A 22,017-nucleotide genomic window follows, 5' to 3' on the forward strand; every position below is an offset into this window, starting at 1 on the left:
CAAACAGTCCTTGTAAATGTACAGCAAGCACCATAGTATTCATAGTTTCAGGAAAACACCCAGTCATATTTATGAATATATAGCAAGCACTACACCGTTCTGAGCAGCACCTGAAGTTCCAGGCCCAGAAAACACTACATCACAGAACACTACTGTGGCTGGCTGCTAAAGGGCTCTTTCAAAGCCTCCCTCACTCCATAGTGCCATGTTGAGCTCTTGTAATGACCCTTGAATCTGGCTTTTCAAACTCAGTCAGCTGCTCCGTGTCCATCCTCCACCCTAGCAGCAGCTTATCCCCCTTTGTCTCACAGCTGTTATACCAGAAACAACAGCCAGCGATAACCATTGGGATGTTTTTCTCACTGAGATCCAATCTAGTGAGTAAACACAGCCAGCATCCCTTCAATCTACCAAAAGCACATTGAACTGTTGAGCTGGTAGTTGAATCTTACCTTGGTGCTGTCCAGGTGGCCTGCGTATGGCTTCGTGAGCTAGGGGATCAAGGTATAGGCTGGGTCCTCCAGGATCACTCTTGGCATTTCCGTATTGCCAGTGGTAATCTGCTGGTCGGGAAAGAAAGTCCCTGCTTGCATTTTTCTGAGCAGTTCTGTGTTCTTAAAGATGTGAGTATCATGACCCTTCCCTGACCAGCCCACACTGATATCCGTGAAGCGCTCCCGGTGATCCACCAACCCTTGTGTAACCACAGAAAAGTAGCCCTTTCTGTTGATATACTCTGTGGCAAGGTGGGCTGCTGCCAAAGTATGGATGTGTGTGCTGTCTGTGGCCACACTGCAGTTTGGATGCCCCATTGCTGCAAATATATTGTCTGTGTCTTGCACTTGCCAAGAATCCCTGCATAGCAGGACGCGATTCATGGCCCTGCACAGTTACATGACAATGGTTCCGACTTCCCAACTCTAAAAACTATTTCCCACTGACCTGCAGCAATCCAGGGCTGCAAGCTTTCAGAGCTCATTCACTATTTGATTCTCCACTGTCAATTCAGCTCTCATTCCAGTGTCCCTAAACTGGAGGGCCTGGGCAAGCTTGGCACAGAGATCCAGAAATGTGGCCTGGAATTCTGTAGCCATCCCAGATTTACATTACAGTGCAATCCCACCAATCAGTGTTTGTTTCTCGGGCCCAGAAGTGGCACTCCACCCTCTTAAGCTGCTCTGTGACTGCCACCAACAAGCTTCAATTGTCTTTTAATCTGTCCCTCAGCAAGCTGTCCTCAAAGCCATCCTCATGTCTGTGGTTGTTGCGGTACCTCTTGCGGAGAGGTATTTGTCCTGTATTTGCAGCCTTCATGAAAATAGTGCAGAGCTCTGCAGGCTCCATGCTTCTCTCAGAGATGGCAGATGCCAACAAGTGCCATGGGGATTTGTGGGACTTTAAAAAAAAACAAAAAAAAAACAAAAAAAACACACACACACACAGGCTGAAAATTATGGCATGTGGATGGCATTATGGAATTGTGCATGCTGGAAATGTGACTCCCTAGCTCTCAGAGATCCCTGAGAGAGTCATTTCTATCCCACAACATATTGTGAAAATTTCCCAAAAGGCATTGCACTCAATGGCAGTGTGTGTCACACTGAAATACCTATCCCCAGTGCACCATGCTCTACATCAACACAAGCACTCCTGGTGAGTACGCACAGCACCAACACAAGCAGCAAAGTGTGCACCTGTGCCAGCGATATACAAACTTTAACTTTAATCAACCACGGTTTGTAGTGTAGACATGGCCTGTTCTGAAGTGCTGCCACTCGAGTTCATTTTAGCTTTTCCTTATTTGCACCCTTTTATCCTAACTGCACCTCACCAAATACCTCCCCCACCCTTGGATTTTGCACTCTTCTCACATTTCCCTCTCCCTAAGTGGTACTCTTGAACTGTGTGTGTTTGCCTCTCAATCTTTCCCTCTAGCATTCTGAGAGTTCTTGCTCTTCTGAGCTCCTTCCACTTTGTCTTTGTTACTCTGTTGCACTTCAGCTCATCTACAACATGAACTTTGAAAGTGGGTTGAACGAAATGAGAATGAAGCACTCTTAATTCCATTTGTGGGCACTTTTTCTGGAGTGATTTAGGAAGAGCTATTGCACTGTAAATTCACACCCTACCTTAATCCACATTAACTTTAAGGGTGGCTAGGCCCTTTTTTCTTTCTAGTAATATTGTGCCCAGCACTGAACATACTCCAGGTGCTGTCATACCAGAGCCATGTTGACTGTTACCTTTTTGGTCTGTGACATGCTGTTTGTGTAGACAGCCTAAAATCCCATTGGCTCCTTTTGCTGTCATGTTGCATTGCAAATACACATTTAATTAGCTGTTCATTATTATCTCACCCACTGTCTAGCTCGTGGACCCCTGGAAGGTTGGTTGTTTTTTAAATAGTGACACGCATGGGTCCCAAAGTAACTGCTTGCACCCCCAATAATGGGATCCTAGAACTGGCCCAGTTCCTGGGTTTCTTTCTCTAGTGCTGCCATCACCATAGTGTCTCAGCAGCTCTGTTTCCAGGTTACTCCTGCCCATTGAGTGTTCTTATTTGACTCATTCCCGTTCTTCCCCTCCCCCAGTGCACTAGATTTCATTTGATGCTGTCTCTCTTCCCTCCTCCTACCCCCCAACTCCCTTTTCCTTCTTATTTCCTTCTATTCTGGCTAAAATCTTCTCTCAAGATACACTTTAGGCATTTTTTATTTAGGTAGTATGGGCCCTCATTTCCTGAAAGCTGCAGTAGAGAATTTTAAAACACAAACTATAGGTAAAAAGAAATTGGTACTGCTCTTGATTGGAGAGAGTTTGCTTGTTGAGGAACTCTAGAGCCAAATGCCAACAGGGAGAAGATGGCAGGAACTTGAGAAGCCTGCAGAAGTTAAGAATCCATCAGATATCCACACCAAATGTTTTAGTTCCCACAGATGTCAAGCAATGGTGTTGACACTGTTTTTGTGAAGTCCTCTGGGGCAATTGCCCTGTTTTGCAGTGCGGGGACAACCTTAGCACGTGCCTATCTGCACCAGACCCTGGTTCTGCCTCCTGCAAAACCTCCTGCTGAGGTGCTGGCTGCACTTCCCGCCATCTTTTCTTCCATGGATTCCTTGTCTGTAGCCACACAAAGTCATGGGACCCCCTCATTCACCTTCTGCTGGCATTGGCTGGGATGGCCATCCATCTGTTTGGGAGGTGGATGCTCAGTGGGGAGGTTTTCTGTTGCTGTGGGGCCTATTTCTGTTCCTGAATTGTCTCTCACATCTGGGCAGAATTCTACTGACTCCTTTGCAGAGCAGTTGGTAGTGTTCGGGGTTCGTTACTTGGTGCCCCCCATCCAATATCCTTGTTTTGATTCTCGTTCCCCAGCTTTCCTGATTTACCATTTGTTTTTCCACTGAATCTATTTCCTGGGGTCCCTCCCTCAGTTGAGGGTTGCGAGTGTTTTGTCCTATGTTAACTTAGGCCCACCCTTCCAGAATTAAAGTAGGCCATTGCCTTTCAGCTGCATTAAATTCACTCAATTTAAAAGGTCCGTTTTGTGTTTTGACTTCTGACCTACCACCTGATGCTACATGAAGGTGTGTGTGGGGGGGAGGGAGGGAGGGCAACGTGGAAAGGTCATGCTTGAAGGTGAATGACCTAGAAACAATACCCGCATGCAAGAAATCTGGTTGGAAACAAGGAAATAGGTGTACGTGGGAACAGGAAAGCATCTGTCTAGTGGTTAAAGTGTACAGTTTAACTCAAAAGTAATATATTGTAAACAAATATCTGTATCTGGGTGCTAACAGCTTAGATTATTAAAAGTGAAAGTTATAAAAGTCCAATTAATTGGTCAGTTTGTTACTCTCTTCTCTCTGCTTAGAGAATGAAAATAAAGTCAGTGTCATTTTTGTGTGTGCAGTCAGTTTCTCTTTCAGGTTCCCAGCGCTGCAGGGTTTCAGACACTGTGGGGAGGCAAAGTGAAGGGGTTGATAGTTTTAAAAATACTTTTAATTGATTTTTCCGTCCTCCAAAATTACAAAATTTAAAGTGTGGTGTCTCTTTAAAAGCAGAGAAGTAGGATTGTAGAACAATCTGGATTCTGTTCCTGGCTCTGCCCGTGACTTCCTGTGTAATCAATCTTTGCCAAGTCACTTAAGGTCAGATTCTAGTACCCTTACTGATGCTGGGTAGCACCTCACTAAAGTCAATGGAAGCCCTTGAGGAGTGAACCTATAAGCCCTTGAGGAGTTAAAATATCATAATCTGGCCCTTAACTCTCTGCTCTCGTTTTTCCATCTGCTAGATGGAGAGATTAATCATACAAGGGTGTGATGAGGCTAAGCTCACTGCTTGTAAATTGCTTTGAGATCCTCAGTTGAAAGGGGCTACAGAAGAACCCAGTATTACATGGAGTGCTAGTGGAAGTTTATTGGTAATTGTCTTAAATTATACTGTAGGGGTTTGGTTGCAGTATACCTTGCTTTGTCTTTTTAACTTCGTAGATAATATACCTTATTTGGCAGAAGTTTGCTGTCTTTTTTTGGCCGTATGTCTGAACAATTCTCCTTCCTTCACCTCTCCTGAAAATTGATTAAATTGTTTAATATAGAGACTAATGGAAATTTAAGAGCATGGGCAACTGAACAGCTCCCCACTTATTAGAAACTGAGGCTGTGGCTACACTTAGCGCTTCAAAGCGCTGCCGCGGCAGCGCTTTGAAGCGCTAAGTGTAGTCAAAGCGCCAGTGCTGGGAGAGAGCTCTCCCAGCGCTGTCCGTACTCCACCTCCCTGTGGGGAATAACGGACAGCGCTGGGAGCGCGGCTCCCAGCGCTGGAGCTTTGACCACACTGGCGCTTTGCAGCGCCGGAGAGGGTGTGTTTTCACACCCTGCTGCAGCGCTGCAAATTTGTAAGTGTAGCCAAGCCCTAAGCTCTTAAACCCTTCAGATAACATACTCTTGCACATGGAGTTTGTGACATGTCTGTGTCAGTACTCAGGGCTGGTTGCGCCTTTTAGTTTTCAATGTGAAATTTAGCAGGAGAAGGGTCATTGCAATTCATTCTCTTTCCAAAGTGTGAATGAATTGATCAGTGACTTGATGTGTTGAACGAGTCTTTAGAAGTCTCTGAATCAGTTCAGGTTCCTTGTTCCTGACTCTCACTGTCCTGTACCTTGTGCAGTCCGGTAGACCTGTGCAAAGTGATGCTACCAGCACAGAGTGATGATGCTTTACATCTGTTTGATGCAGACGAAAGACTGTCCAAGGTGAAAGGCAGAGGAGAACCAAACCACTTCAGTGCAGCATTAAATATTGCCATCACTGCTTGGCCTACATGTCTGCTGTGGTTCCTCAACATCTTGCCTTTTTGGAGTGGATCAAATTGCACCAAATGAGGCAAGCAGTCCAAAAATGCCCCCCAAAAATGGAGACCCAGGATTGCCCATTCCTGATCTCTGCAGCACATGCGCCCCAACAGGCGGGGCCTACTAGGTGAAGGTGGATTTTTTTTTTTTTTTTTAAGCAAGGGTGGGGTGGACGAGACCTTGCATTGTCAATATAATATCACTGCAGGTTGTGCTTCGGAACATCCCAGAGACCTAGTGTACTGAAGAGTTCAATTAGCAGGATGTTTTAACAGAAAACTGTTGTCCTTTTCATGGAGGTTGAAGTTCATGCCTGGTAATCTTCTTGATACACAGACTGCATCGCAGAGGAGTTTTGAAATCGATTATGACAAGAACTACTTCCTCAAGGATGGGAAACCGTTCCGCTACATCTCGGGCAGCATTCATTACTCCCGTGTGCCCCGGTACTATTGGAAAGACCGTCTGTTGAAGATGAAGATGGCGGGGCTTGATGCTATTCAAACGTAAGTAACTGTTTGACTTTTGGGAGCAGTCTTAGACCAGAACAACGAGGGAGAGGTAGGCAAGCTAAATGTACAAGGCAACCTCTTTTAAATTATAGCTGACAACACCCTAGAGAATCCAGGAGCGCTGCAAATATGTAGCTGAGCTTACAAATGCTCCACTTCAAACTGAAACAAATTATATAACGCTCTACTTGCTACACCTAATCTTCTAATCTACAAAGCTTTTTATGATTTGGATCCTGTATATTAAACTGCTTCTCTCCTTGTATTACAACTTGGCAGTTGAGATAAATTATGACACACTAGCAGACAGCCCACGGATATGTTCATGAGCAGGCATGGTTTGCTCAGTGGGGAGTGTCTGCATGTTTGGAACTTAGCCCTTCCCATCTGAGTCCAGTAGTTTTTTGACACCATACAGCTTGTCCATTTTCTAAGGAGCCCTGTAAGGGGGATGGATGAGTGAGTGTGGGTGAGTGGATGAGAAAAGAGGAGATTTGTTTGATGGTTCCAGACTGTCTCCTTGGGGGTTGAGTCCATCTTTATTTGGTGAGTTACAAAAACATGCTTGTGCTTCTAGAGCTGTTGGACTGCTGCTCTTTTATTAATCTAAGCCAGTAGCCAATGACTCCGGTCATACGAAAAAAGAGGGATTAGTAGAGTATTTGCTGGGTGGCTCCTGGAGATGTTGCTTCAAGGTGTACGAATAGTTGCTTTTAAATTTGGTTATAAATTGCAATAACAATAATCCCAAATTGTTAAATGAATCTATACAGTGTCAACAGTTGGTCTGATTGCTCTTCTTTTCCTCTGTTTCCTAACCTTGACTACCAACCTAGGTGTAGTAGTATGCACTGCCTCTATGGCTCATGATCTCGAGTTTCTTATATGTTCCCCTCTGATTCTCTCTCACTTTTCTGCTCTGTTTCTTTCCTTTAATCCTTTTTGTTCCTTTCCTGCTATTTAAAATGCTTTCTCTTTCCTGTTCCTTTGAGATCCTTTATCTTCTCTCTATTATTCTGTACAATAGGTCATTGGTTTTTCTGATGGATCTTCCTTTGTGTGATGGACTGGCAGATGGGTGGCTCCTTCATGCCTCTGCTCCTGCTGTGTCTTGGCATAATTATTGCATTTTTATCCTGCTATTTTCTCTTCCTTCCCTGTTCGTTTTTCCCTACTCATCTTTTTAAAATTTCTCTGCATGTTGTTTTTTTTCACTGCTTTCTTGTTTTGTGGCTCCCATCCCGCCCTTTTCCCTCACTTTGCAAAAGGCTACACAGGATGCTTGGAGTGCTAGTGTCCATTGGTGGCTCTATGAGGCATGTGCTCTTGCAAAGAAAGGGAAGTAGGGCTGCAGAGGTATTCCCTGAGTATGTAGCGGTTGCTATTAGTTCAGGGATGACTGACAGGTACCACCGTAAAGTACTTCTCTTACCTGTGCCACAGGAACACATTTACAGTGGGATGTGGGGTAATGCATAGGTGCTGACTTTTGTTTTTTGCCAGTGGGTGCCCCTCTCTACTCACTCCTCTCCCCTCCCCTGTGCAAGCAGTGGGCGGGGCCTCGAGGTGAAGAGGCCAGGCAGGGGCGGGGCCTTGGAGGGAAGAGGCCGAGCAGAAAAAGAGGTTGGCGGGGCCATGGTCCGGGCACTGCAGCCCACAAAATATTAATCCAGCTCTGCAGGTGCTGAGCATCCCCTATTTTTTTTCCAGTGGGTGCTTGAGCCCTGAAGCACCCATGGAGTCGGTGTGTAAGCGGTCACATAATTTTCTTCACTACCATTACTGTTCTTTTCCATATGCTTTCCCTGGACTAGCTTCAGGTGGGTGGGGCTGCTGGCTTTCAGGTTGGAGGATGTCTGCAGTAAATCCCAGGAACTCTACTGCTGCCGTGTGTGTGTGTGTGTGTGTGTGTGTGTTTATATATAAAATCAATCAGAAACTTTGCAGGTAGCCAGGCAAGCAGCTTTTGATTAATGGGACTTAGTGGTAACTTTTCACACTGCCAAAGAAAACTTGGATGTGGCATGTGTGGGTTTTTAGTTAATGGGAGGGTGGGGAGGAAGATTGAGTGGATTTCTTTTTTTCTCCACTAATAAAACTTGGCTAAGATGAGTAAACTTCAAACGGATTTTACAAACCGTCCCTCTGTGAAAATTAGTGCTTAGTTCTAGTTTTACCATTAAGTACTTTACTGATTTAGTTAACAATATAGACTGTGGAGAATTATTTTTATGGAAGCTCAAATTCTGAGGGAAGTAGCTGTGCCTCAAGGAACTCCTTGCACACCCAGCAGAGCTTCCATGTTTCATGAGATGAATGGCTGCAGCTTGACTCTTGGAACTTCAGTATTCCATGGAGATTGCAATTGCAATTTGACATTGATCCCATAAATTACAATAGGTGCTAGATATGCTTGTTTTAGCTTTAGTCAGGGGGACTTGGCTGGTCCTCGTTACAGAACAACTCCTAATATAGCTCACCAGGGAAGAAGACACTGGATCCTTGTGCTGTGTGGTTCCTCATGAATCCCTTTCAGTGAAAGTCAAGCAGACCTTCCCTTCCTCTCATTCCTTTCTGCCTCCCTTCAGAAATGGCCAGCCAATCCTTGCTCTCCATCCTGACCGTGACTATGTAGATTAGCTGGCTGCTGTCTGAGGCTCTCAGGGCTTGGCTACACTTGAGAGTTACAGCGCTGGTGGTGGCTTTACAGCGCTGTAACTCACTCCCCGTCCACACTGGCAAGGCACATACAGCGCTGTATCTCCCTGGCTACAGCGCTGGTGCTGCAATGCTAGAGTGCCAGTGTAAACAGTGATTAATCTTACTACGCTGTAACTGACCTCCGGAACCTTTCCATAATGCTTTTAAGTAAAGATAACACTCTTTTTGTTTTGTTGTGATGCCTCTGTTTGTTTTGTTGTGAACTTGGGGCTCCCGGAGCTGCTTATCTAAAAAACAAACACAGCTCCTGTTTGCTCGAGCAGAGGCAGGCAGGGGGATTCCTTTGGAATGTCCACAGCTAGTGTTTGCTTGAGGAGAGAAACAGCATGGCGGGCGGGGGTGTGTGTGTGTCCATTTCAGAGCAGCTGCTTATCTGGTCTGTGAGGAAAAAAACAAACAGGGCTATTTGCATTTAGTGAATGAGAGAGGGATGGGGGAAGAGGTCAGAACTTGCAAGGCAGGGAGCTGACACAGTGTCAGCTCCCAAAATCCACTCTCTCCGTCTCCCCCATGCTCCCTGTCACACTCCCCCCCATCCCCCTTTTTGAAAAGCACCTTGCAGCCACTTGAACGCTGGGATAGCTGCCCATAATGCACCACTCCCAACACCGCTGCAAATGTGGCCACACTGCAGCGCTGGTAGCTGTCAGTGTGGCCACACTGCAGCGCTTTCCCTACACAGCTGTACGAAGACAGCTTTAACTCCCAGCGCTGTACAGCTGCAAGTGTAGCCAAACCCTCAGAGAAGAGAGAGGGTTTAGTAGGCCACTAGTGCGCCTCCAACCTGTAAACATTGACAACAGGACATAAGAGAGCACCTGGTTCTGCAGGTAGATTAGTCCTGTAGTTAAGGTTTTAAATCTCCATGATAAAACTTCAGAAATGCTTCCAAAATAACTGATTAAAGTTGGATGCTATAATCCTGGTGATATTTCAAAATGTGAAGGGGTGGAATGGTGGGTAGAGTTGAAGTATAGATTGGTAACACCATAGTCAAAGGTTTAAAAAGGTCCAGCTTAATTGATATTAACTTAAACTTTCTATTTCAGACTCTGTAGTGTGATCACTGGTGCGCCACAGAGAGCTGCCTAGCCACATATGCCCATTATCCTTCTTTACAGCTGTATTCACAGACAGCTAAAAATAAATACTTTCCTGACATTGCCTTTCTGGGTAAACTGTTGGTGTAGTTGTCAAAGGGTTGTTAGATGATCATGAATTGGAGAGAAGATAGCATGTGTATTCATGCATTGGAGAAATATTGGTACATAAGACAATCTCTCTTACAGTGTTGTTTGCACTATAAAAAACAGGAGTTTGAAAATCCCTGGCTGAGACTACAGGTGATTTTTCGGAAGATGCAGTTAAGTAACTAACCACTAGATGGAGCCAGATATTTACAACACAGGAGAAATTAGTAGCCAAAAGGCTTCTTTGAAGAATCAATGGATACTGTTGGCTGCTCTGAATTTATATGAAGGATGTTTGAACATCATAGTCTGTCTGTTTGTTTGTTTTTTTAATTTTGTTAGCTGGTGGCAGATACAGTTATACCTTTTGGAAACTCATTCTCCAAGAAACAGCTGTGTCTAGGTACTTGAAGTTTCAGTACTTTTTTTTTTTTTTTAAATGTAGATATTAGTTCTTAAAATAAAACAATTCCAGGAGTTTTGTAAAAACCCTTGTATCCTTTTAAGGGCTTTAATGTTGCTCTGTTGGTTTTTAAAGTGATTCCCCCACTATGTAGGCAACTGGAAGAGAGAACACAGAACAGATATTATGTGGCCGGTTCAGCAATCTGGGATGTGCTGCTGTTCTCCACTTCATAATGAATATAGTCTAAGCAACGGCAAAGTGTTTTAATGTAGAAAGCAAACGAACCCTTTTCAGCAGTAGTAGTGACCTGGTAAACGATGAAAAAAACACTGATTCATCACAATAGTGATGGTGGTATAGGTGTTCTTTCAGTGGCTTTAACGTGTGGGACGATGAATGTGTTTTAAAAGTAAGGGTGTAGATTTTTATTTATTTTAATTGTCAGCTTTAATGATCCTGTCTTTAATGGAAGCAGTCAGCTTGCCCCTCGTTAGCCTTTCAAATCCAGGCAAGAAAACAAAACTGACATTGAACGTGCTTCCATTCATATTCAAATCTTTGGCTATAGAAGAGCCAAGTAATAAGGATATTGGAAACATTAAAGATAGGTTTGGAAGGCAATTAAAATTACTTTGCAAAGCTGAAAGGATTCATCTTGGCTGCACAGAAAATTGGGCAGATTCCTCCCTTGTGTTACAAATCTGAGACTTTCTGATATTTTGTAAGTAGTGTATAACTTTTAAATACATTTATGTAATGCACGCATGTACCGGTTCTTGTTTTTCCTCTATCGACAAAAGATATTACTGGCACTGCATTGTTCTCTTGGCTTTTTTTTACAAAACATAAAAACTCTTTTAATGTAAAAAAAAATAAAAAAATCCTAGAAGTGCTGTGTGAGAGGCTTTCTGCTTGACTCCCACCACTTCTGTTTCACAATGACTTTTTAGAGTTTTAAAGCTAGATGAGGATGCACAATGAATTATTTTTGCTTTTAATATGTTTTATGACATTGATGCTGTTAGAAAGGAAGAGTATGTGCAAAAAATACTGACTACATGAAAAAATAGAGACATCTGTTTCCCTTCTAAGTTCCTGATCATACCTGGTGCTAACCTTAGCACCTTCAGTTTCTAGAAGTGCCTTACAGGAGCTAGGTCCTAAGTTCATTCTTGTATTTCATAGAATCATAGATTATTAGGGTTGGAAGGGACCTCAGGAGAGCATCTAGTGTCCAACCCCCTGCTCAAAGCAGGGCCAATCCCCAAATCCCTAAATGGCCCCCTCAAGGATAGAGCTCAGTGGTTTAGCAGGCCAATGCTCAAGCCACTGAGCTATCCCTCCCTCCTCATTAGTCTGGAAGTAAATACATCTTTACAGAACTGTAAAGTTGAGGTGCAAATAGTTTGTTTCCTTGGCATTAGATTAAGTCATTATTTGGCGTTCCTTTTTCATTCTAGTCTAAGTCACTTCTTATGGATGGTGTTTTCTTCACAGGTACGTGCCATGGAACTATCATGAATTCAAACCAAAAGTATATAACTTCTCTGGTGACAGAGATATAGAATATTTCCTGCAGCTAGCTAATGAGATTGGCTTGTTGGTAATACTAAGAGCTGGACCTTATATCTGCGCAGAATGGGACATGGTAAATTTGTATTTAAACTTCCTAATTTCTAGGCAGAATTAACATCTGATCTCTGTCTAATATGTGTCCTCCCTTTTTTGGGGGGGGAGGGGGTGCGAGGGATTCCCTACCACTGAACATATGGCTCAAGGCAGGATTCTTCATTTAGAACACTAAAAGTTGTGGGTTCAAGTTCTGCTTAAGTGACTTCCTATAGTCTCAAGCGCATTGGTCCTTAAATCGTGATCATTTTTTAATACGATCTTGGGTACTATAGGTCTAGGGCAGTGGTCCCCAACCTTTTTCGCCTGGCAGCGGACAAGCATCCGCCGAAATGCCGCCGACAAGTGGCAGCATCTAGACGCTGCCGCCGGCATTTCAGCGGATGTTCGTCCACTGGCCAGTACGCAGGCGCACTTAGACGCCCTGGCAGGTGCCATGGTGCCCGCAGGCACCGCGTTGGGGACCCCTGGTCTAGGGTGACCAGATGTCCCGATTTTATAGGGACAGTCCTGATTTTTGGGTCTTTTTCTTACCCCCCACCCCTGTCCTGATTGTTCACACTTGCTGTCTGGTCACCCTATGTAGGTCCCCAATGACTAGTACTTACTTGGTAATATCTATATAGTTATGGGATAGCTAGTTAAACTTATCCTTGTAATTCCTGCAAATGGTCATTGAAATGGTTTCCTTTCCCTTCACAGGGGGGTCTTCCAGCATGGTTATTAGAGAAAGAATCTATTGTTCTCCGATCTTCTGATTTAGGTAAGGAGCTCAAAAAGATTTATAAAAATGTTTCAATGGCAAGCAGACTTGGTGGCCAAACTCTAGGGTCAGACAGTATTTTCAGATATGGTATTGTGTTACTGTTTCTACTAAAAGTTTGGGAATAACAAATGTGAATGCTCTCTGAATAAGGTTTTCATACTCGCTGAATACTTTTGCACTGTGCATAAATGTATGGAAAGAATAAGGTGGTAACAGGGAGGAAAAGAGCAAGACTACTTGTGTAAGGATGTGCAGGGCTGGACCCTTAAATTGTAAAGGATAATGTTCTTGAAGGTAACTGGATATTTTTCTGTTTTGTGGGGACATTACCACCTGTTTTTAGACTGGCTTCAGAGTAGCAGCCGTGTTAGTCTGTATCCGCAAAAAGAACAGGAGTATTTGTGGCACCTTAGAGACTAAAAAATTTATTTAAGCATAAGCTTTCGTGGGCTACAGCCCACTTCATCGGATGCATATAGTGGAAAACACAGTAGGAAGAGAGATATATATATATATATATATATATATATATATATATATATATATACACACATACATACACACAGAGAACATGAAACAATGGGTGTTACCATACACACTCTAACGAGAGTGATCAGGTAAGGTGAGCTATTATCAGCAGGAGAGAAAAAGAACTTCAGCGAGAGACTGTTGAATTGGGATTAATTTGCAAACTGGACACCATCAAACTAGGCTTGAATAAAGACTGGGAGTGGATGGGCCACTACACAAAGTAAAACTATTTCCCCATGTTTATTCCCCCCCTCTCCCCCCCAGTTCCTTATATCTCCTTGTCAATTGCTGGAAATGGGCCATTTTCATTACCACTACAAACAGTTCTTTTTCTCTCTTGCTGATAATAGCTCACCTTAACTGATCACTCTCCTTATAGGGTGTATGGTAACACCCATTGTTTCATGTTCTCTGTGTGTATATATATATCTCTTCCTACTGTATTTTCTACTACATGCATCCGATGAAGTGGGCTGTGTAGAACTGATGAATGAATTTGTTTTTAATTGTTCACTTTATTAATATAACTTCATAAGTAAAGTTTTATGAATGAAACAACATTCATTCATAAAACCAGTGACCCCAATAACTGGCTAATTGACAATAAAAATGCTTGTTAAGAGCCATAGCTGTTCAGTCAGCTGCCTTTGTAAGTTTCACTATCTGTCCAATTCCTGCTTAAATCACTGAGACTTGCACTGTTTCAGTATTGTAACTTTTGTTCACCATTTATTACACTTGCCTACATTGTAACTTCTGTTCACTGTTTGCCATATTGTAATTCAAACCCCATTTTAAAACGCTCACTCCATTTTGTAAAAGCTTCCTCCAACCTTCATTTTTGAAAACTCTGCTGTAATCTTATTAGTTTAGTTTAGATGTGTGACTGAGGTATGGATGGATGATGGAATCAATCTCCAGCCCCAGCCTTCCTGACGAAATAGAGTTCAAACACCACGGGCTGAAGATGCAGACAAGATCCCTAACAAAGTAAGAAGAGTCCACCCTAAAAAGAAAAGGTACAATAGAAGGAAGATCAAAACCAGGTCCAAGGCTGAAAGTCACGCCTGCAATTGACAGGTAATCAATCACCAAACCCAGAGGCAGCGTGACACAGCAAGACCTATAGACTCTGGATTAAAACTAAAGCCTACAAAAAGGATGGGTGAGATGGAAGACTTTGGAGGGTAACATTCTTCTGCCAACATGGAAGGGCATCGGTGCATGCCCAACAGAGACCCAGCTCATCCTTGTGCCCGGCTTTCCTGGCCAGTTAGCCGCCACAAGCTACGAACCCAGGCTGCAAAATCAAGCCACGAACTTAAGCTATGTCCAGGACTGGTAACTATGCAGCAGCTGCAGAACATCTGATGGATGTGTGTGTGTGTGGGAACGTCTACACTACGGGACTATTCTGAATTTACATAAACCAGTTTTGTAAAACAGATTGTATAAAATCGAGTGCGCGCGGCCACACTAAGCACATTAATTCGGTGGTCTGCGTCCGCGGTCCAAGGCTAGCATCGATTTCTGGAGCGTTGCACTGTGGGTAGCTATTACGCAGCTATCCCATAGTTCCCGGAGTCTCCCCCGCCCCTTGGAATTCCGGGTTGAGATCCCAGTGCCTGATGGGGCAAAAATCATTGCCGCAGATGGTTCTGGGTAAATGTCGCCAGTCACTCCTTCCTCCGGGAAAGCAACGGCAGACAATCATTTCGTGCCCTTTTTCCCTGGATTTCCCTGGCAGACGCCATAGCATGGCAACCATGGAGCCTGTTTTGCCTTTTGTCACTGTCACCGTATGTGTACTAGATGCCGCTGACAGAGGCGATTCAGCAGCATTCACTTGTTTTTGCATGATAGCAGAGATGGTTACCAGCCATTCTGTACCGTCTACCTTGCCATTGTAAACTGGCAATGATGACAGTTACCAGTCCTTCTGTGCTGTACCCTCTGCTGCTGTCATAGGTGCCCCTGGCTGAGATCGGCCGGGGGCGCAAAAGCAAAAATTGGGAATGACTCCCTGAGTCAATCCCTCCTTTATGGTATCAAAAAATAGAATCAGTCCCCCCTAGAATATGGGGCAAGTGTACTAGAGAACCAGTGTATCAGAGAACCAGAGAGCACAGCCGCTCCATATCAGATCCCCCAGAAATGATGAGCTGCATGCCATTCACAGGGGGTGCCCCTGCAACAACTCCACCTGTTGATTCCCTCCTCCCCCAGCCTTCCTGGGCTACCGTTGCAGTGTCCCCCCACTTGTGTGATGAAGTAATAAAGAATGCAGGAATAAGAAACAGTGACTTGTTAGTGAGATAAAATAAGGGGAAGAAGGCAGCCTCCAGCTGCTATGATAGTCCAGACAGGACATTAAGCAGTGTGGGGGACAGGAGCCCAGCATCCTGCTATGATAGTCCAGGCAGTACAGAATCTTTTCTTTACACATGAAAGGCGAGGGCTGATGGAGCTCAGCCCCCTGTTGCTATGATGAAGACGGTTACCAGACCGTCTATTTATGGGCTGATGATGAGGACAGATACCAGTCCTTCTGTACTATACAATCTGCCACAAGGCTGATGATGAGGATGGGAGCGCAGTCCTACTGCACTGCACCCTCTGCCACAAGGCTGATGATGACAATGGATATCAGCCATATTGCACCATCAGCCACCAAGGAGCGGGGGAGAGGATACAGCAGCTCGCTACTGCAGAATCGCGTCTATCAGCAGCATTCAGTAGACATAGGGTGACATTTAAAAGAGTCAAGAGAGGATTTTTTCCCTTTTACTTCTGGGGGTGGAGGGTGGGGAAAATTGATGAGCTATGCCCTGAACCACCGTGGACTATGTGTTTGACACTACAGGCATTTGGAGCTCAGCCAAGAATGCAAATGCTTTTTGGGGACTGCAGGAACTGTGGGATAGCTTGAGTCCGTCCCCGCTCCCTCCCTCCATGAGCGTCCATTTGATTCTTTGGCTTTCCGTTACGCTTATCACGCAGCAGTGCGCTGAGTCCCTGCTATGGCGTCTGTCTGGAGATTTTTTAAAAATGCTTTGGCATTTTGTCTTCTGTATCGGAGCTCAGATAGAACAGATTTGCCTGCCCTTACAGCGATCACATCCGTACGGTCCATGCTGGAGTTCTTTTTGGATTTGGATTTCGGACTGCATCGCCACCCGTGCTGATCGGAGCTCCACGCTGGGCAAAAAGGAAATATTCAAAAGTTCGCGGGGCTTTTCCTGTCTACCTGGCCACTGCATCCGAGTTCTGATTGCTGTCCAGAGCGGTCAGTGGTGCACTGTGGGATACCACCCAGAGGCCAATACCGTCGATTTGTGGCCACACTAACCCTAATCCGATATGGCAATTCTGATATTAGCGCTACTCCTCTCGTTGGAGAGGAGTACAGAAATCGATTTAAAGAGCCCTTTATATCGATATAAAGGGCCTCTTAGTGTGGACAGGTGTGGCGTTAAATTGGTTTAATGCTCCTAAAACCGGTTTAAACGCGTAGTGTTGACTAGGCCTGTGAATGTGTGTGTATATAAGTATTAGGTATAATGTGTGTGTATAAGGATTAAAATATTAGTTATTGGTCATAAATCAAATTGTTATCATAATAAATGTGGCATCTTTGTCTTGCCCCCTGAAAAGATCCTGTGAGTTTTGTCTGTATAACAGCTGTAGCCCACAAAAGCTTAGTCTCTAAGGTGCCACAAGTACTCCTGTTGTTTTTAGACTGTACTATATTGGAATGATTCGGGTATTCCCTACGTATTGAGAGGCTGAAGTTATGAGCAAGTACAGAATGTCATTTGTTCATTATTTGTTGATCTTGTTCACATTGTGCATACCCTTTGTATTTAGGGTATTGGTTACAAAAATATCTCATTTGTAGTTTGTTTTTGTTTTAAAGTAGGTAAACTGTGGTCTGCCCACAACTTTCTCTTTGTATATTCCAGATTACTTGGCAGCTGTAGAAAGGTGGATGGGTGTCTTGTTACCCAAAATGAAGCCTTATCTCTATCAGAATGGAGGGCCAGTTATTATGGTGCAGGTAATCAATTTCAGAAATCAAATGGGAACACTAACTATGTGAATGCAAAAGGCCTTTTGGTCCCCATTATTGAATTATTAACAGTGCTTCCACAGGTATGTTTCCAATAATGTACATGGGTGCTCTTTTTAAAATTTAAATAATTGCTCTCCATGATAACGGGGATTAAAATTAGTTTAAACTGTAACAAACAAAAGGGTCTGGTGTCTGATAATATTTTAGTATGCTACCCTTGCATCCCCAACATTTTAACAAGTGAAGCTTTGAGTGTCGGCTTTTAGTCCTTAGTGTAGATGTCTCTTTACCACGTGGAAAGAGACTGTGTGCGTGAGGATGTGATGAGCATGGCCACTCACTCACACAAGTGATGTATTACTAGCCAACCTGCTTGCCAATATTGTTGATACATATCTCATGTTGAAGCAGCTCAGCTGAAGCCAGCACTTCCTGAGACTCAGGGACTCTTGAATCAAACTTATTTCTTAGCATCTCTTCTGCTTCTCCCTCTCCTTGCTCCCCTGTTCCATATTACATACAGAATCATCTGCAGGGCTCCCCTGCAACTCCCCATCAAAAATATGAAATGCCGGCTCTGTTGAAGTCAATGGGAGTTTTGCCATTCACATCAATGGAACCAAGATTTCACCCCAGGTCTTTTCCCCCTGAGGCCTGTTGGAGATTTTCTTGATAAATCTTCTGTGCACTTGCAATCCCTTTATCTTAAGTCACTTTACAAAGCTGCGTTAGTAGTATTTATCACCATTCCACAGGTTGGGTAGATGAGGCCCAGAGAGTGAGTCGCAGAGTACCAGTAGAACCCAGATCTCCCAGCTTTTTGATCAGTCCACTGTTGATGGGTTTGTTTTGTTTCTCCCCATCTTGTGGTATCTACAACTTTGCTAAGTGGCTTCACAAAGAGGACTAAACTACAGCTGCCCTTCCCTTCCCTCTTCCTTTGCCTCCTGCCACCCTCCCATCACTTATTCCCTTGCTTCCTTCCAACCCTCCCTGCATTACTTTGACATTGTTTGCAAGAATTGGCAGTCCCTGTTTAGAACAGGAGTCAGGGGTAGAGCAAGCCTGCCTTAGGGCTTGGCTACACTTGCAAGTTGCAGCGCTGGTAGAGGCTTTCCAGCGCTGCAATTAGTAACCGTCCACACCTGCAAGGCACATCCAGCGCTGCAACTCCCTGGCGGCAGCGCTGGCTGTACACCTGGCCAGGTTGGGGTGTAGCGATTGCAGCGCTGGTGATCCAGCGCTGCTCATCAAGTGTGGACACACACCAGCGCTTTTATTGGCTTCCAGGGAATAAGGAGATATCCCAGAATGCTTTTAACTAAATTACTCTCTTTGTTTTGTTATGCAGCCTCTCTTTGTTTTGTTGTGAACCTCCAGAGCTCCGTTTCTACTGAGCTGCTTATCAGCTCCTGTTTGCTGTGATCAGTCTGTGAACAATCAAATGAGATCCTCCTCCCTGTTGTGAACGAGCTCTGTGGAGCTCCTCCGTTGCCGCTGCTGCTATCTAAAAAACAAACAGAGCTCCTGTTTGCTGTGATCATCTGTACCTGGCTGTAAACAATCAAATGAGAGGCAGGCAGGGAAACAGCGGGGAGTCGTGTTGCCTGCAGGCTGTTTGCAATTAAGAGTTAAGACTAAGGGGTCGGAAAAATGTTCTGATTTTTCAAGTCAGGAAGCTAAACACACAGTGTTGGCTCCAAAAATCCACTCTCTCTCTCTCCCCCCGCTCCCTGTCACACTAGACCCCACTCCACCCCCCTCTTTTGACACAGCTCCGTGCTTTTTATTGCTGTTATATGGAACGTTCTCTTTACTTAGCTTGATAAAGCTCTAGAGCAGCAGTTCTCAACCCAGGGGCTGCATGACACCCAATTAGCATGCAGCTGCGGCCCTGTGCTAAAGGTTGTAGGCTCCAGGCTCCCGGATGCCTTGCCGCAGGCTCCAAGGTCCCAGTGGGTTTTGGGGTTCTGGTGGGGACGGGGGTTTGGGCAGCTGGCTGCCTCTCAGTGGGGCTTGGGGTCCAGGCAGCCGACTGCTGCCCGGCCCCCCACGGTGGGGGTCAGGGTCCCCACAGTGGGGTTCAGGGTCCCTGCCCCATGCCAGCTCTCCACTCCTAGCCCCACTCTGTGGAGGGGTCTCTGGGTGGAGGGCACTGGGTATAGGGGTGTGTGTCTGTGTGTGTTAGGTGGGGGCACTGTGGTTCTCAACCTGCCACCCAATTAACGCTTTGTGGGCCACTTCTGTGGCCCACAGTGATAAATAGGTTGAGAACCACTGCTCTTGAGTATCTAGCCTGACAAGACCTACTATAGCTAGGAATGAAAGAAGGATAAAATACCTTAAATATTTGGCCCTGGTGCTTCCACTGGTTATTACACTGAACAAATTAAGCATTACGGTTCAGATTTTGAAAGAAGGTTTCAAAGACGCACTTTCAGGGTGGATTGACTTAATCAGCAATTTAAAGCATGATTTAATTCACCCAGTGGAAAACCTTGATTTAAATAATCCATTTTAATCAATTTTTCAATTTGTACTTCAGTTATTTTCTAAAGAAAGGTGCATTTTTATTGGTTGATATAACATTAAAACGTTGATTTACAACTAAATAGAGCCTTTACACTAGATTTGGTCCATCTTTTTGTGGGTACACTATAACTGTATATATTTATTTATGTAGTTATGTAGCTTAACATTTTCAAATTCTTATTAATTGTACATTTTTAGTATGTTAGAAAATAGTGAATGAGTAACTTTTTGCTCATAATTTGTGTTAAGCTGCATGAGGTTGGTAACTGGAATTTAATTAAACACACAAAACAGCATATAAAATTTATTTTTATTAACCAAAACAACTTTAAGTGATTTGGATATATAAGCTTCGCTTATCAGAACAGGTTTCACATTTACAACTAAATTATGATTAGTTTACCCCTTAACATATTTTGTATTATATTCAGACTTAATTTTAAACAGGTTTATTTTTTAAAAGAAAAATTGTTTATAATTTAAATAATTAAAAAAATCTGGTTTAAATAAAAAAAAATCCAATTTTTCTAAATCATCAGTTTTTATCTACCCTGCTCACTTTTATGCCTGCATTTAGTCATGTGTGCATATGATAGGACTCAGCTACAAAACAAGTAGTTAAGAAAGTATGTCCTGTGTCTTGTTTGCAAAATTAGACAGTGGGAGGAGGCCCATATAAACATTTCCCACTAATTTAGCCATGGATCTACTGGCTAGGATGGCGATTGTTTGTCAGAACAGGCTATTGCAAATAAAGAGATTTGGGTTTGACCCAGCTTTGCTTCTGACTCACTGTGAAGCCTGAGGCAAGTCACTTAAGCTCTCTGTGACTTCCTTTGTCAGACTGGGATGACAGTACTTACCAATTTTTTGAAAGCACTTTGATATTGCTAGATGGATGCTAGGATAAAAGTACAGTGTTGTTAACTGCGGTTGGAGTTTCATGCATAGAACAATTTAACTGGATCTCAATATTAAATCTCTTCAGTATTATGAACTGCTTTATTTTCATAACCACATTAGCACTTAAGAATTATACTTTTGTTGTTAAAGAAAGCTTTTGCAACTTACTATATATTTACATTTTAAGAAACTGGCTGAGATAATTTGCAAGAGCCCCAAACTCACTATTAATTACTACACTTAGGGGATATAGAGTCAAAGCTAAGACAAATCATCTGCTAAAGGCAAAAGTTAGCAGTTTTAACCACGTATCCATATACTGGACTCTGAAATAGCTTGAGAAAGTCTATTGATAGCCAGTCAAAAATCACTCCAGTTCTGTGATGCTTGTGGCTATACCAAGGCCTATGAATAAATGAGTCAGTAGTGAGAGAAACATATTACCATCTGAAAGCTGTTCAGGGATCTGTGACAAATGAGTTCCTCAGCTCAGTCAGGTCCCTAGTAGTGTCTTCATCACAAATGGCATCGTTGCTCAGTCCCCGTACCAATTCATGCCTTTGCCTTTCAAGAACTTATTACCCTCCTGACTTCAGATGGACTCTCCAGAACATGGCTGAGGCCAATGGATGGCTTAACATGGGGAAGCTTGCACTGCAATTGATAGACTTGCTCTTTTTAATAAAAAAGCCTGCAGTGTCAGCTGGGCCTCTTTAAGAAGGGCAGAAATCAACTGAAGCTTCAGCCCTAGGTGAAGGAAATGAAGTGGAGGCAGACATGGAAGGTGAGAACAATCAAGCAGAAGTGCTTACAGAGCTGCTTTTATGTGATTAACTATCAGAGCAACGTGCCCTGCCTGAATTGCCTCCTGGCTACCTTTTGGGGTTGAAATTTCACAGTCTTGGCCAGAGGGTTATTTTCTTAATTTTTTTTTTCTGTTCAGACTTTGGTAATTGATTCCGGTAAGCCTGAGAGAGACCTTTTCTCTCCTGCATTTAGACACAGTGCAGCCATGACTATGGCTGAGGGCTTTAGCCTTCATCACAATACAAACAATAATTCTTCTAATAATAAGAAATCATTCAAGCTGACTCTGTTAATCCTCAGTCTTGGTATAGGCAATGGAGAGTGGTGCTTCTGTCAAGTTTCTGAGGAAAATTGGTTTAGTAGTACTGAGTTAGAAACACTTGAAAATACCTTACTATGTATGCATGCAGGTAATTTACTTTCCTAAACTCTTTAAGGGTGCAACGTGGAGAACATAGCTGAGCAGAGGTTATTTGAAACTCCCTGACTCTTTGTGACGGGATGGGAGGCCACTCTGACACATCAGCAAGGGTGGAGTCATTATGCCTACAGGCTGTCATTATGGCCTCCTGCTGGTCGTTCTGGGAAT

The 22,017-nt window shown here is 43.8% G+C and overlaps 1 protein-coding gene across 1 annotated transcript in view; it reads left to right on the forward strand.

The window, feature by feature from the left end:
* GLB1 (galactosidase beta 1) overlaps nt 1–22,017 on the forward strand; it is a 95,682-nt gene that overhangs the window by 25,462 nt on the left and 48,203 nt on the right. Inside the window, exons 2-5 of the mRNA XM_045004503.1 lie at nt 5,696–5,865; nt 11,686–11,836; nt 12,520–12,580; nt 17,077–17,171. Coding sequence (XP_044860438.1) covers nt 5,696–5,865; nt 11,686–11,836; nt 12,520–12,580; nt 17,077–17,171 — 477 coding nt within the window. The remainder of the gene's footprint in view (nt 1–5,695; nt 5,866–11,685; nt 11,837–12,519; nt 12,581–17,076; nt 17,172–22,017) is intronic.

The sequence above is a fragment of the Mauremys mutica genome, chromosome 2, assembly GCF_020497125.1.
Source record: "Mauremys mutica isolate MM-2020 ecotype Southern chromosome 2, ASM2049712v1, whole genome shotgun sequence".
NCBI lineage: Eukaryota > Metazoa > Chordata > Testudines > Geoemydidae > Mauremys > Mauremys mutica.